General features: G+C 35.8%; 1 protein-coding gene across 1 annotated transcript in view; it reads right to left on the reverse strand.

Annotated features, from left to right (window-relative positions):
• The window catches only part of GPR180 (G protein-coupled receptor 180), a 28729-nt gene extending 11966 nt beyond the window's left edge, over positions 1–16763 (reverse strand). The window contains exons 1-5 of the mRNA XM_037800466.1: positions 16531–16763; positions 13922–14080; positions 7849–8049; positions 2455–2635; positions 2263–2312 (exon numbers count right to left, since the gene is read on the reverse strand). Of these exons, the coding sequence (XP_037656394.1) occupies positions 2263–2312; positions 2455–2635; positions 7849–8049; positions 13922–14080; positions 16531–16738 (799 nt within the window). The 5' untranslated portion in view covers positions 16739–16763. The remainder of the gene's footprint in view (positions 1–2262; positions 2313–2454; positions 2636–7848; positions 8050–13921; positions 14081–16530) is intronic.
• Positions 16764–17254: the final 491 nt, after the last annotated feature.

The following is a 17254-nucleotide window of genomic DNA, read 5'->3' on the forward strand; positions in this document are numbered from 1 at the left end:
TAAATATAATTTCTGCGAAGTCAAGTCCCTTTGTGTTTTGTACTGTTAAATTTTGATTGCTGAACTAGGAGGTGAAGAACGAGTATTTTCTAAAACTATCAATAAGAAATAACATGACAATAAAATGCATAGACACTATAACATCCTGATCACAAATGAAATGCTCCATTGCATTAGCGTGATGTGCCACCAGGTGGCCATCACTTACACTGCAGGGAAACCTAATACTTTTAAGGATGTAACAAAATTGCCTGAATTCAGTTGAGCACGAAAAGAGAACAAACAAAAAAAAATCTATAAATACTTCAAGTTTCTTACATATCAGTTTTATAAGCTAGTATTTTTGAAGAAAATAAAAGGTTATCGCTTTCTCATCATCGGGTATTTTTGATTTGGATTTTGGAATAAACTTGTGATCATTACTGAACAAAATAAATCTTTCTTCAAATTGCCATTCACCACTTCAGTGCTTACAACTTTTGCTTCTTTTTATGAGAATATTCTTGCAGAAACATAAAACTAGTTATAGCATAATATTTGTATTTAACATCTGCAAGCTAAATACCTGTCAATGATACATCTTTTCAGATATATTTTTACAGATATTTCCTGGTCTGCAGTCCAAATTAAAAGTGGACACTGTACATTTCTGCTTATATATTTGTAATAGCGAATTCTAATAATTAACTGTCACTACACTTTGAATGATATAAAATGTCACAGCATTTCAATCAAGCACACTGCCAGCACAGATTTTAAATGACTGTGATGCCAATTAATTTTATTAAGTATTTCACTAATACTTAAACTACTTAAATAAAGAAGTTAGCCAAAGGAATATTCCTACTAAGTTGCTAACTAGCAAAAACAAATACCTGGGGAAAAACCTAAATTTCCGGCTCATTAATATACTAAAGTAACACACATATGGATATAATTCTATAGGTAGAACACTGAATATCCATTGTTAAAAAATACTATATGTAAAATACACAAGCCACACTAAAATCCCATTTTGTCTTGAAACTTTAATCATGTACAAATCAAACCTTATGTTAGAACTACTGAAAATTAACAACACCAATTTTATTACAGATTTTTTTCCCAACTTTTGCTTTTCAAACTTTAGTGAGGATGCTAGGCAGCCTAAAACAGTTTTGTATATAGCAGACACACAAAAATTCAACAGTCCTTGATTTCAGTAGTAGCTTTGTCATTAATTGGCTTCCATGTGCTTCGCCTCTGTAGAACTCAACTGCCTCATCTAATATGCATAAGCTAAATTATCTTAAGGTTCTGCCCAGTTCTAAAATTCTATGATTCTATTAAACACTCAAAAGTCATCAAAGAAAACGAGAAGGAGAAACCAGGACTCTAGAGAATGCTCAAAAAGGACGTCCCTCTTGTTCATGCAGGAACTGCATGTCCTCTTCACAAGGAAAATGAAAACTTCTTGAAGTTTTAGAATCTTAAAATAGGCAGCAAGGTCTAAGTGGTTCCTGACATGATTAACAGAGATTACCATAAGATACTCTATTAAGAGTAATGACACTAGAGGAGAAATAAGGAAATACAAACTCTAGAAAGGTTTCATAATCAGAATTTGCTTTTTTAGAACAAATCCTAAATTTTCCAGGATTAAGAATGGTATATGCCTGATGGCCCTCTGAAGTTCTCCTTAGAGTCATGATTTGGGGAACTTATATTTTCTTCCTATCCCGTTTAATTGAAACATTACTTCATATGAGTTCTTTTTGTAAATTAAAGAACAAAGTTGTAAGGTCAGTTCAATTATAGGTGTGAACTCTATGGCTTTGGGTTAGAAATAGAAAAAAAGTGTCAATGTAATAGAAAAAGGGATAATATAAGGAAAAAACTTCAGCTTTGGGGTCAGAAAATTTGGTTTTGATCCATCTCTACCATTTAATAGCTAACTGACATTTGGAAATTTGCTTTATGTCATTGAGCCCAACTTTTTAATATGCAAAATAAGGATAAGCAATCCTACTTCACAGAGTTTTTATTCAGGATTAAATGAGAGAATTATATAAAAATGCTCTAAAAACAATGAAGAGGTATACACATTACCTATATTAAGAATATAGGATATACGGGAACTAAATTTATTCAGGTTGAATTCTAAGCAACTGTAGGCTTTGACAGATAAATTTTATTACAACAAAAAAACAACTTAAAAAAAAAAGGAAAACAGGCAGCAGAGAGCAAGTTTATGTTTTAAAAAATATTTAGAAAGATACTCACATTCTGCTAAACTTCCCATAAAAGGTACTCCTATTCCATCCTTGGAGTAACTGACGAATTGCAGAAGAAAATATTAGTGTAAATTACAAAGGCGAAAAAAATTGTGCATAATCAAAGCAAGCATAATTTGGGAGGACTAATTAGGATTAATTAGACGTAATGATGAACACAGTTTTAGCGGTTTTGAGTTACCTGGAGAAATGAATGTAATTAGCTAAAGCTGAACCAGCTTGTAACAGCAATGCAGTTGTCAGAACCTTTAAAATCATGTGCATGGGTCCTCTTTTCTTAATAGCCTGCCACAATGATTGAGCATAAATGCAAGCAATCACAAAGTACACTAGGACTAGAAGGAAAAAGAACTCATGTAACCCTGTGAAGAGAAGAAAGGGAGTTTGCTTCAGTAAAACAAAGCCAGTTATAGTGTTGGGTTGTTTTCAAATCTTCCTGTCAATATATTTCTAGAAATCTTTTTTTAGTTGGAGTTAGCAGTCATGTTTGTAAAAGAAAAAAAAAAAGGAAATTATTAAAATTAAAACAATTCTCTACTTTGAGACAGTTTCAACTATAAGAAAGGAGATTAAACCAAAGGAATTAAATTCAATCTGTAAGGCTATAACTCACCATAAAATCAGTTTAAAAAAAAAAAACAGTAAATAAAAACAATGATTTTGGCATTCAGATAAACTTTTCACCTGCAAAACAGATTTCTTTTTTAAGAAGGCTATAAACAGATTTAGTCAGTCAACAAGTTTGATATCCCCTGACAATGGTTCTCAAAGTGTGCAAAGTGAGAAATGCAAATTCTTGGGCCCCACCCCAGACCTACTGAATCAGAAATTCTGGAGTGCGGCCTGGCAATCTGAGTTTTAACAAGCCCTTCAGGGTGATTCTGATGCAACTAATGTGAGAACCACAGCTCTGCAATGTCCCATCATCTTAAATTTCCATTTTGACCAAGCTTCAAAACAGCTGTCCTGTCCAGAGGTCCCTTCTGAGGTAAACTGCCTACAGCTCTTGCCAAAGAGGAAGACAATGTGACTCCACTTTATAGTTGACTGAAACTATAGCATCTGACCAAAGAGCAATCACTCTAAAGACTGGCCACTGGTCAACAACTTACTTGTATTTCATTAAGTTAGACTAATATTCTTTCTTTGGAATTCAAACTACAAAACATGGAAAGAAAGTAAGATAGGAATTGAAGCTGAAAGGGGAGAGGAGTCAAACTATGTCATGTTGAAGCTCAAGTTCTGAGTGAGCAGAAATTATGAATGAGCAAAGGGAGCTGGCTGGTACACGAGGAAGAAAGGAATTGTGCAAATTTTATATTAAAAATACTATGGAGGAAGACATGGATGCCAGTTATTATACTACCTCTAATTCCTACTTGCAGCTTTCAGCACAGTCTTTAAGTATTATCATGATAAACACCCATTTTTTCTGAGTTATCTGAGTCTTTTCACTGAGTCTTCATTTTCCAGAAATTTCAGAGATTTTTTTATGAAGAGCCAGATGGCTAGCTTTGAGGTTAATGGCTTACATTTACTTGGTTATAAGAATTCTACATCCTATCTAAATAATACTGGAGAGTGGTAGCAGTGGCTATGAATAGAGCTGTCTCTATTGAATTTGTGTATGAACAGTGTAAATTGCAATCACTTCTATTCCAATTATGAACACTGAACCTGTTCCAGTTTCCCATTTGGGGTAAACTCTAATTACTAGGCAGAGAAGGGAATATTTACACTTTCCATTGGAAGAGTAATGGAGAAGATACAAATGAATAGTAGGATAAATAGTCAATAAAATTCAATCTCAGTCATGTTTCTGGTACTGTTAGGAGGAAAAAAAAAGAGGCAAGAAGTATTTCAGCCACTGGGTGTCTCTCGTGCACCACATATATAAGTTTCAACAATCCTCCAGGTGAAACATGTTTTGACTTCAGGGAGACTAATAGAATAGGGACATACTTTTTTTAAAAACTCCTTATATAGAAAAGTATTCCTACTTGGAAATAATGGGCCCACAAGTCCAGGATTCTTATAGTAATGGAACAAGACAGAAATCAGAAATGCTGAACTTATAACTTGGGTCAGTAAAATTCTTCATGCTGTTCTGTATTTTAATCTTCATTTTTTATGTTTCTTCTTAATATTAAAGAATTAAATACAGTATTCCACCATTAAAAGTTTTGTTCATTTATAATCCTTTACAGAATATTCATTACAAAATAAAGTTTTAGATTCCATTGGGATACATATCCCTCATGAAATGAAAATCCTCAGATTATTTACTGAGTAATCAGATTAACAGAGGAGGGACTTTTCAAAACAAGACATATATCACCAGCAAAAGCTGTTTAGGATTTTTCAAAATGTATCTTCCATTGATAACCAACAACAACAAATTATTTCATTGAGCTATCAACATATAAAATGAATTGCACTAGGATGTCTGTGCTATCATTGTTGAATGAATTTTGTATAAATTATTTTTGTCTTGACCCTGTCCACAAGATATTTTAAAAACAAAATGCTAGTTATGCAGTGTTCTTTTAAATAAATCTCCACTAGGAAAAAACAAGTTCCTGTTTTTTTCTCTTCAGCTACCAATTCTATTTTTGTTCTGCCACCATCCCTCGTAAGAAGAAAGCAATCTGGGTTTTTTCACTATGAAATTAAAATAAATTTAAAACAGATGGATACTAAGTGTTAAATCTTACATAAATACTAAAGAAGAAAAACACTCTTAAATGGGAATGCAACAGGTGGTAAGCACTTATGTTAAAAGGAAACATGTAGCTTTTAAGGCAATCTTCATGGGAAGAAGCATTTGCAAAATTAAGTAGGTAAGAACCTAGAGGACAGCTGAAGTACATTTGGCCCCAGCTAAATGATGAGCAACAGGAGAGGAGGAGGAGGCTAAGAAAAGGGAAGAAAGGTCTTGGGTTATGTCATGGGGCAGCATCTGTAACAGACACTCTTGGATTCCTATCTACTATCCTTGCCCCAGTGTCCGCAAGTGTCTGAAGACATATCCTGATGGTAAACTAATCAGAGGAATCCCAATCCCTTGCTAGTACAAGTTAAATCTAACCTTTTATATTGACAGATTGGTTTACCAATTAAAGGTCTTAGGCTTCTTTATGACACATTCACAATTCTCTTATGATGCTGCATAGCAAGGGCATGTGACTCAGTCCTAGCCAATGAAATACGATGGAGGACCTTTGGGGAAAGGTTTCCTCACTTATAAAAAGAGATACAAGGGGGTGGTGTGACAGGATGCTCAAGTTGGTGGATCGGGGTATGGGGGAGGGGGTTCGGGGTATGCTGGAGTTGTGTATGGGGTTTTATTATTTTTGCAACTGTTCCTGTAAGTTTGAATTTATTTCAAAATAAAATTAAAAAAAAAAAAAAAGAGAGAGAGAGAGAGATACAAGGGATCTCTTCTTAGACCACCCCAATCAAGATGGTGGAGTGAGATGCTTCAGAGCTCTATCCTCTTACAGAAGCTTTGAACTACCAACAAGAACAGGCAGAAACATCTTTCTAAAGGCTCCAGAAAACAGTTAAAGGATCACAACAGGGCAAGCACCAATTCAAGAAAAACGTTACTTAGAAGTGGTAGAAACTTCTGCAGTGCCCTGACCCTTTCACAACCCTAAACATGCTCAGTGCGAATCCTTGGCTGCAGATCTGGAGGGAGCAAAGTAACTCTTGTGTACATAATGAGAGAATGTATTTCTGGCCCAATCTGTCTGATGGTGGCTTTATGTAGTTGCTGTCCCAGAACCACCCCGCTAATGTAGAAGGTGGCCCACCTAGTGTGGGAGAGCAGTCAAGTCATGCTGCCTGGGGCAAGGGATTGCTGGTTGCAGGGTATGCAGTGCCTGGGACCCTGAGGAAATTGTTTCATAGGCAAGAGGGGACACTCATGTCTGTGTAAACAGGAATTCTTAAAGCCCCAAGATGAGGCATTCCCAGAAAGGATCAGGAAGGCTCCTATGGTTTGGCCAGAAGCTACACTGTGGAAGTTCCAGAGGAAGGAGAAAGGAGAGAACATTCAAAAAAAACAATGGCTGAAAACTTCCCAAATTTAACAAAAAACATGAATATACAGTGTAGCTATTGGTATGCTTGAAGGTATCCCACAGGTTCCTCAGACTCTCTTCACTTTTGAGATAAAGGCCTACTGCCTGGGAGGCACAAGAGGAAAGGGCTATTAGATTTGAACTCCACTAGAGACAACAGGGTTTGCATGTACCAGTGACTGCAGGAAAGCATTACTCCCTGTGGAGCTCTTACCAGTTCCAAAAATAAGTACCATATGAAATAATGAAATCATATGCTTTTTAAAAGGGATCTTAAAAGCAATTTAGTCCAACCATCCATCCAATGGTATCAGTAGAACTAGATTTCATCAACGCCTTTCCAAAATACAGAAAATAAGTATGTCAATATCTTTTATAAAAATAAATGGTAGGACTGTGAACTTCCTATAATGATCTGCAATGATCCGAAGTATCAAGTGAAATTTAGACTTTAAGCTCATTTGCAACAAAACAACTTAAGAAGCTTAAACTTATGTCATTTCTTTCCCAGAAAGAACTTTTAAAATCAACTATTTTTCATGTTTAGCACCCCACTCTATCACCATGTATACTTATTTTTCAGACCAAAGGCTTTAAAAAAAATGTTTATCCCTTTAAATATTAAGTTATTTGTGACCTGTTGTCTATAACACATACTCCTTGAGTTGCTTTTCTAGCTGTGGCAATTTACACTTTGAACTAAACAATCTTATTTAGGTCTAACGTGTGCTCACTTCTGCCCCATCTCTACCCACCCCCCTTTATGGCCAATGAGCTGCAATGGAATTGAATTTTTCTCTGAGCAAAACTGACCCTTCCAACAAGACCTACAGATATTAGTTTTCATTCTGACACGCTAATTTACAATCTTGTAAATTACTATTTATCATGAATCACAAGAAGTGAATCAATTCAATAGGGCAGAATATAGTCAACCTACAATTTTGATGAAATATTTTATGGGGGTCAACTGACTCCTCACAAGCTCCAATGAAGGCAACCTTGAAATCTGCTGAAATAACCCAATGAAAGGAAAGCCACACAAAATAGTTCAGTTTCTAATCTGACTTAATCAATGAGTTTCCAATTTAGATTGATCAACTTATTAACATTTTTCTGTTTATAAAAAGAATGGTAGGTTATCATGAAAACAAACAAAAAAGGATTTCAAATATTATAAAAGCCAAAAATTATCCATAATCTACCACCCACAATATGGAAACCACCTGTTAGTATTTTTGCTATACTTCTTTTCTGCCTCTCCTCTGCATCTTTGAACATACTTGAATCAAGCAATAAAAAACTTAGTGTTTTTTTACTTAATATTATAACTATTTATTATTATAAATTAATAAATTAATCATTTAATTATTCCCCGATTGTTGGACATATAGGCTGTTTTTAATTTTTAATATTCTAAAAACAACATGAAGTTATTTATACATTAAATCTTTTTCTGTATAGGAACATATATTTAAATATATTCTTACCAGATTCTCCAGCACTAAAATGATCAAGTGGATTCCCTTCAGCATCTGGATTTAGTAACATCATTTCAAATGAAATATCTTCCACCTGAGAATTCTCATAGTCATCTCTGCATGTATATTTGTCTGCATAAAACATGTGCCACGTTTGTGGATATGGAATCTGGGACACTGTTAGATTATGTTCAGTCTGATTTATGGTCACTTTAAAGAGAAAGAAAAGAGTATTTTCAAAGCAAAATTCTCAAATGTATACACTGTTTTAGTCATATAATTGATTTTAGGTTAGAATTGTTTTGTTTAATTCTTATTGTCTTGGAAATCCAAGCCACAGTACAGTATTCAAATAAGGTGCATAAATCATAAAGCAGACAAAAATGGAATTTTTAACCAAAAGAATTACTATAAAAGTACTACGAAGTGCCAGTAATGAGTAGTATGGCTTCACTGAAACTTTGAGTTTAACTTTAAATATTTTCAAAGTTTCCAAGCAGTTTCAGTGACATTTTTGAAAATTACTTATTAGAATTAAATTTAAAATGATGCAGTCAACTTAGGAAATCATTATATTCTAAAATCTATGGCTGGCAAATACCTTCAATATTTTCCAAAATCTTTTTTTGACTGGCTATTCTTAAAAAAAAAAAAAAAAGGTATTAAAAAGAAAAAAAAATAGAAATTACAGAAATACAAGATTTTACTGAATCAAGTCATAAAAGGTAGTATGATACAGTGGGAAAAAAACCTCATGGATGTTGGCATCAGAGAGATCAGTGTTTGAATCCTGGCTTCAATACTTACCTTCCATGTGACCTTGGCAAGTTATATAAGCATTGACACTCAATTTCTTCATTTATAAAATGAAGATGATACCTACAGCAAAAGCTGATATAAGGACTAAGGTATACGAGGCACCTATCTCGGTATCCAGAGTAGTTGCTGAATACATGTTAATTCTCCTTTTATTTCTCTTTAAAATAAGGTGGTTATAATAGTAAGTGGTTATAAATCTCTCCAAGGTACTTGGAAACATGTGGGGATAGTTTTGTTGTCACAATAGCTGGGAAGATACTTGGAAGGGGGGCTGTGCTAAACTTTATGCAATGCAAGGTAAAATCTCACACAACAAAGAACTCTTCACCCGAAATACCAACAGTAACCCCTGTGAGAAACACTAAATAACGTCTAAAACACTTTCTGACCATAAAAATATGATTTCAACTTAAAAGGCACTCACTTTTACTATTATAAAGTTTAAAAAGAATAGTGTCCAAACACTACATATAATAAAAAGAGTAGTAGAGCTAGAAGAGCAAGTCTTAGCCTTATACTTATTAACCTGGTGACTTGGCAAATAAATCACTTAACCTCTCTCTATCTAGCTCAGAGTTCTTGTGAGTAGCAAATGAGACAGCACATCAAAGTCCTATGTAAAAAGGATGACTCCATACAAAATAAAGTATTCTTAAAACAAGATTATGATGGGCCTATTCCCAAATCCTATCGCCCCAACCCTATGCTGACACGTAAGCTCAAATTAGTCCTGATTTTTTCTCAATAGAAGAAAAAAAGACATCCTTGAAGTAAATGGAGAAATTTATATATGGAATGGGTTTTAGAGGACATTATGAAATTATTCATTTCCTTAAGTATAATAATGGTATTGTGGTTATGTACAGTGATGTACTTATTCTTAGGAAATGCCTGCTGAAGTATGGATGGGCAAAATATTCATGATGTCCACAAATTATTTTCAAATGGTTCAGTTAAAAAAAAAAAAATCACACACATACAAATACAAAGCAAATGTAATAAAACATTAACAATTATTGAATCCAAGCAGAGGATATTCAGATTTTAAGTTATATCTTCAACTTTTCTGTTTGACTGAAAAGTTTCATAATAAAAAGCTGGGAAAATGTTATATTTATAAGTTATCTTTATGAACGAGATACAGATGCATCTTGTTAGGATTCAAATTTCGAGAATGTGGACTTTAGAGTTGAGAATTTCATTCATTAGCAGTTAACTTAGACATGAGGATTTTAACATTATCACCACATTGCTCTTTTTGGCTATCTTAAATTAGCTTACACTTTATTGTTTTCTTACTGGGGAGCTTCTAGAAAAATTGTAGCAAGATTCTAGTTCTGTTAAATATTTGAAGAACTTTAATAACAATTCAAGTGGCTTTTAAAAATGCAGTTGCAATTAGGTAATCTGGACCTCATTATTTAAAGGCTCTACTGTGTTGATGTTCCATCACTTGTACTATTTTCCTTCAGATAAAACATATTTTCACCAAGACACTTTTTGATGTTTCACTTTAAGTTATATGGATTTACATCAAACAGAAACAAAAGTGTGCTTTATAAAAGTGATACGGGCCTTTAGTTTTTGTCTTGCTGCCTTTTTTCAGCAAGGTTGGGAAACAGACCTCTTGATAAAACTGTGTTCATTGTTTTTTAAACAAAAGACTACAGCACAGCATGCATATTCCATACTGGTGTAATTAGTATCTCAAATATATTAACAATACTTGAATTGCAGAGAATAGTGTTAAATGGCTAAGTGCCCAATCAAATTATAAAAGGAAATGAAAACTGTTAACCCAACTACACAAAATAATAAAATACTAACATCCTTAAATGATTTGTGAAATATACCAAATTTACAAAAGGAAACACATGCACCAGATGTAAAGACAATATTAAAAATGTTTTATATACAAAATTATATTTAGCTCTTATATTTTAACAGCAAATTACTCTGAATTTCTTTAAGACTTTTTAGATAGAAAGTTATAAATGCATGATTTCCAGTGCTTTTAAATGTCTTGTTTGCTTGTTTTAAAAACCTAGACGTGTATTTTAGAATTAAAAAAAGAAATCTGTGTTATGACATCAGTGAAAGAAAATAAAAGGAAGATTAAAAATAACTTTACATTAATTTGGGAGAATGAATCAAGCAACATTCAACACTATAGGATTTCTCAAATCTGCTAGTCTTTACATAGTTGATAGGAGCAGTAAAGTTTTAAATAGAAGTTATGCAACAGTTAATGAGCTCATTACCAAGTAAGTGAAGGGCTGTTGATTTTCAAGTCTCATTAATGGCCAAGAAATGGCACAGACAGGAATTACTTTAAAATACATGGTACTATTACACTGCCATGAATTTAAGGACATGCTTTTTGTTTCAATGCACCTAACTTTCTAAATAACAACATACCATATATACGATAACTATTATATACAAGTTAGAGTAGATTTTCTTAAGACTTGGGTTTTGTTATTGGCAAAATAATCGGTCAAATATATAGAAAGTGATATATATATAGCACAGTACTTAATTGTTTCTGGCCCCAAAACTTAACAAAATAATGCTTTTTCCTCTAAAATTCCCATTTCCTGAGATCTTCTGTTCCATAATTGCACAGAACACCCCAGCACTCTACAAAGTAGGAAAGAAGGGAAAATAGAAGCAGAAACAACAAGAGATTTCATAAGCTATAGTGCTATACATAAGTAACTCTACCCTAAAGAGTTATAATTAGAATCATAGCATTTTAATACTGTTAGGAACCTTAGGGAAACCTAGTCCAACTAACTTGTACAGATATGTAAATGAGGCTCAGAGATGTTAAAAGCTAAGATGTGACAAGTTACCAGCAGTGATTCTTAGTTTAGTGGTCTTTCCATTGCATCACACTGTCTCCCTATATACATAAGTTCTGGCAATGCAGGTATATAACAGATACAAAAATTACTTTTTTCAACTGTATATAATATAGTATTGACAATGTAATATAAGAAAACATAGTTTTTAATGGAGAAAGTGTTTGAGATGCCAAGTACAAAGCAAACAACCTACCAACCAAAAAAAAACAACAAAAAAACAAAAAAAGAAAACCCTCAAGCACCAAGCTCTATGAAAATTCATTCCACAAACACTTAATGAACACTCCACTAGGCACTGGAGTATCATATAGCCTCATTCTCATAGTACCATGGAACTAACATTCATAGTACCTACCACAACTGCAATTTCACGTTTATTTACATTGATCTGATTCATTCCTATCACTAGCCTGTAAGTTTCCTAAGGGCTGAGAAAGTGTCAGTATTTTGGTCGCTGGTATATCACCAGTGCCTGGCATGGTACAGGAAATGGTAGAAGTGCTCAGTGAATGAATGTGTGAATGAACAGACCAAAAAACCCTACTGTTCTCACTAATCCATTTTATAACAATTTAAATCTAAATAAAAAGTAAAGTGGCAACTATCATAAGTGCTATGCAGGAAAATAAGAGGCTATAAAAACACAGGTTTTAACTTGGTGGAGGTCAGGGAGGAGCAGAAGAAGGGAAGGAAGAACAGGCAGAGGAGAAAAACTGGGCAAAACCCCAGAAAAATTGAAATAAATTGAGCATTCCAAGTAGAGTGAGTTGGGAGGTGGGCAATGCTGAGATGAGACTAGAGGCCACACTACGTTGGCTTTGCTGATGAGGTAAATTAGGCCTGTCTTTGTCCAAAAAGCAGTGGGAAACCACTAACATATTTTAAGGGTGTGGTGAGGAAGTGCATGTAACATGATCAAATCTGCTGTTTAGAAAGATCACTCTGATTACAGAGGGGGACCAGCGAGGATGGAGAGTGACCTAGTAGGAGGTTACTGCAATAGTTCAAGAGATTATGGTAGCTTGGAATAAGGTGGTGGAAGGGATAAAGAGAAGTAAGTGAATTCAAAAGCTTCAGGACTTACTGATAGATGTGAAGGAGGTAGAGAGGTCAAATATTTGTCATGTAAAGGACTCCTTGGTTTCTACTCTTTTACTGAATGGATGGTGGTGTCAGTACCTGTAACAGTTAACACTGAAAGAGGACTACGTTGGATGAGAAAGATGGTGAGTTCAATTTGGGACATTACAAGCATTGGGAATTGAAGGTCAAAAACTTTTCATAGATATGCAGAATGATTAGATGAGCAGATTAGTGTAGAAAGGAAAAGATTAACTAGTAATGAGCATTTGTATGAATTTCCCAGGTAAGTTCTCAAGTTTAGGGTTGAGATAAGTAACATGTAACTGTCTCTTTGATACCTGAATCTAATCATTCAGACTTCTTTAGCATACTATCAATGTCACCTCACAAATATGGATAAAAGATTCCCACAACGGGTGGCAAGGATCAGGGACCTCTACTTTTATCCCTGCTCTGGTTAACTGCCTAATGAGGAACCAGACAGCTGCTAAGAACAGAGATGTTTAGACTGGATGTTTAGAAATGAGTGTTTCACTTGACCACAGTAAATTAAGATTCAGAGACTCATCCATGCACAGAACATGGTAGGAGAAGTGTATGGAAAAAAGGTGGAGAAGGATAATTCCTATTTTTTCTCACAGATGCTTCAAACTCCCACTGTCTCCTATAACCAATTAACTACCAAGGGTATAGCATTATTATTTATACTAATGCTAGTAGTGTTGATGAGATGGAAGAACTCAAGGTTCCGGCAACTATATTAGTTTAACAAAAGTAAAGCCTCTCTAGAAGCAAACCCAGAGTTTTACAAATGATGTGGTGGTGGTACATCTCAAAATGACATATTTTATCACTAAATGACTAGGTTGTGTGTTTCAATGGCATGTTGCAAAATAGCATCACTTGGGCTAAATTACACAATAACTGAGATAATACCTATTTAAGTGCTTAGCTCAGTGCTGGCATATAATAAATATTCAACAAATGTTATCATTCACTCCATGGTGTCATTGGTCAAAATATATCTGCCAATATGGACAAGACTTATGTGACCTATAAAGAGTTTGAATTAAGGAAAGTACTCCTTTATAAATTATTTGAATATTTTCTCAAGAATTTTGAAGGCTGTGTGTGTGTGTGTGGGGCATTCTGTCTTTCGAACAAGGAAAAAGTTACTTTCCTTAAACCTCTTAAAACACTAAACAAAGTGACACTGCGGTGTGATGTGTGCTGTGTCATGACAACACATGAAACACCTAGGTATGTAAATCCTATACTTCAACACTGAGGAAGAAAAAAAAGGATATACTCACTTGCCAACTGAGCTTTGGATAATTTTTCACTACAACTATAGCCAGGACTGCCTTCCTGCAGCTGTAGCCATTCCTGGGCTTGGAACAGGTAGAGTTTAGCTTCTTTTCCAACTGCTGCTGCTATGTTGTTGATTCTGACACACAGAAGAGCATGGTCACCTTGACATTAAAACAAAACAAAAATTACCAACCAGATTTGGATTTGTCTCCTATGGAACTGAGATGGGTAGGGGATACACCTCTATTTATCAAAATGGGAGTTTAAAAAGCAAAGCTCTCTTAACTAGATAAATCATATTAGAATGAAAATCACATTCAGATGCAAGTTAAGTGATTATTCAAATTAATTATTCATATAAGTGTAGGGTATTTATAATTCATTTAATAAATAGCATTTCACTGACTAGCAACCTCTGCAGCATCTAGACAACACTGTAAAAGAATTTTTGCTCAATTTTACATTTACTCCGTGTCTCTAAGATTTGTTCATAAATTATCTATAGAAATTCCCTGCTAAAGTTTTTGTTTTTTTAATACAACATGGTTGTTAATAGTCAGTTATATTTTTTAAGATAAAATATCAGTATAGCTAATAGTGAGAAAGTTTAAACAAATGAGCTTTGGGGTAAACATTTTATACGTGATAAATTTTTGCTAACTTTTTGAAAAATATATGTTGTGCAATGCAGAATGAGCCTGGATGCACACACCAACTACATATAAGGCCCAGAAGAAAAGGCAAAAAGTCATTGCTTCTGGGGAAAGGGACTCTGGGTTAGGAGAGGTGAGGCAGGAGACTGTTCTCATTTTTCATTTTAAGATCCTCTGTTCTCCTATATATATATATATTTTACTTTTGTTACTGTAATTATCAATGTGATTAAATATTTTAGATACATGTAAATGTAGAGACCATCAAAGAATGTCTAGGTCTCTTACATCAATTAACTGAATTAATTATAAATGATCAAGTCTTAAAAGTGGTATTATATATGATGACTCTAATGCCATATTACCATCTTACAGTATATTCTGAGGTAGATTTATCCAGTATAGTTTTAGTATTATTATTTTACTGAAACCAAATTCACTAGAAATTGGTAATAATTATATATGGGGGGGGGGAAGGTAGGGAGAGAGAGAATATACTTAGAATACCCTATTCCCCAATCTTTCTTGAGAAATCTGGATTCAGTATAAGTGTTTTCTCCTTTATGTTTACCAGGTAACCATCATGAAATATTGAGATTGTGCAAGTCACTCTGCTGGTCATGAGTAAAAACCACTATCACTGCTTCTACACATCCCAGATTTTCCAGCACTATCCAGATTGTGTTGCTTTAGTGACATTATTTTCAAAGTTCAGTTACAGCCAGTTGATTAAGAAACTGAAAATGTGACTAAAAAAATAATTTAAAAAACTCTGTTTCCAGTGTTTAATCTTCCTTCACCCAAGGTATATTCCACATTGGACTCTGGAAAACTGGGTTGCATCTACTTTTCTTCACTATCTTAACAACTTCAGATTGAAAAAAAAAAATCAGGTTTCCTTTCCTTAACACCACCATCATTCCATAATTTCCTAATATTTTAAATTCCTTTCCCTCACCAAAATAGCTTCTAGTTTCTATTACCTTCTTCTAAGAATCTTTTCTAGGCCAGTATTCTAATCTTCATGGTTGCATCTTTTAATTCTAAAGACTGAATGAACCAAGGATCCTAACCTCATTAAGATAAATAATTGTTTGAAATAAGGTTCTAGTTAAATTAAGAAGAGGTGCCAAGAGGATGCACCAAGAAAACCACTTAGATTTGGGGGATGTAAATAAAGCAAAAATTGGAATAAATTTTAAGCTCACTCATTGAAGAAATAATTATTGATTTCTGATGAAGACCAGAAGGTAAAGATCAAATGCAGCTCTGATTTCAGCAGGGCCATGGAGGATAAAACTATGAAACTTCCAGGACACCCCTTACTCACATTTCTGTCAACTTAATGCTAGACCTCAGGGACCATAGTAAATCTACTCCATTACTAGCTGAATTACCAACTGTTGTAGCAATAGAGACAACCAGATTAACAGATGTTACACTTGGTTTCCAAAACCGCTCTGCTGCAAGCAAGTTTTATTAAATTGGCCTGAAAAAGAAAAAAAGAAAAACAAAAAACAAAAAACAAAGAAACTCGTGTATCACTAGGCTGAGACAGGAATAAATACATGATGCTTCTTTGAGGGAAGAATCTCGAAAACTGCAACAGACCAGTCATTTCTACATTCGTTTGTATGGGGAGGCTTGGGGAAATGAACTTTTAGGTGCAGAAAGCAATTCCTAAGAGGGAGAGGTTGTTTTGACGAGGTCTGGAAAGCAGCAACTGTGGGGTTGACAACCACGCATCTCCACAATTCCGGGGAGCTACGATGGGGAGAGGACAGCCGGCGGCGCCGGGAGCCCAGGTGAGGCTAGGCAGCCTCGCCATTCGTGGCGGGGAGGGGACTGGGCGCGCCGGGTCCAGGCCTTGCCAGGCGAGGAGGGGAGGCGCCGACCGCGGGCCTTGCGGGCGGGATGGGCCCACGCGCCTACATCACTCTCCCCGCCCCCGGACCTACCGTGGAACTGGAAGTGGCCGATGCTCTGGCCCTGAGCTTCTCGGGCAGCTGCGCTGCTAAAGCTGCCCCGCAGGGTTTTACCCTGGCAGACCTGCGGCCACCAGCAGCACGTAAGGGCCACCACCAGCAGTCCCAACCCCCCCATCCCGGCCTCCCTCTCCGCACAGACACCCCTGCACCAACCGCCTCCAGCCTCCAAGCCCCACATCGGCGGCAGCGTGTGTGTGTGTGTGTGTGTGGGGGGGGGGGGGGGGCCGGTTCAAGGGGGATGGGGCGGGACCAGCACCGCCGATCCGCGCCAGGGAAGACTGACAGCCAATAGGGTGGATCCCACCACCACGATCCTAGGCTATCCACCAATCAGAGGCTGAAGTGGGCGGGACTTGCAGACTCACGCGTCCCGTCACTCCCCTGCCTGGTTGCTAGTTCCCGCCTTTTTAAATGGAGACTCAGGAGGATGTTGCTTCGGGTTACGGAAAAATTGCCTTGTTTGCAGTCCCTGGGCGTCGTGCCACTGCACATGCGCAGAGGCGCTGGCACAGGCCAGTAGGGCCTTTGAAGGGTGTATGGGATTTGGAAAGAACTAAGAAACTCTCATGACAGACCATTTCTGGTGGGGAGAGGAAAACCCCCTCTGAAAGCCGGAATCATGTTCTTACTCTCTTTTTCCTTCCTTGATGCTTATATAACCTGTTGGACATTTCCACGTTAATATCTTCAAAGA

Source organism: Choloepus didactylus, chromosome 12, assembly GCF_015220235.1.
Source record: "Choloepus didactylus isolate mChoDid1 chromosome 12, mChoDid1.pri, whole genome shotgun sequence".
Taxonomy (NCBI): domain Eukaryota; kingdom Metazoa; phylum Chordata; class Mammalia; order Pilosa; family Megalonychidae; genus Choloepus; species Choloepus didactylus.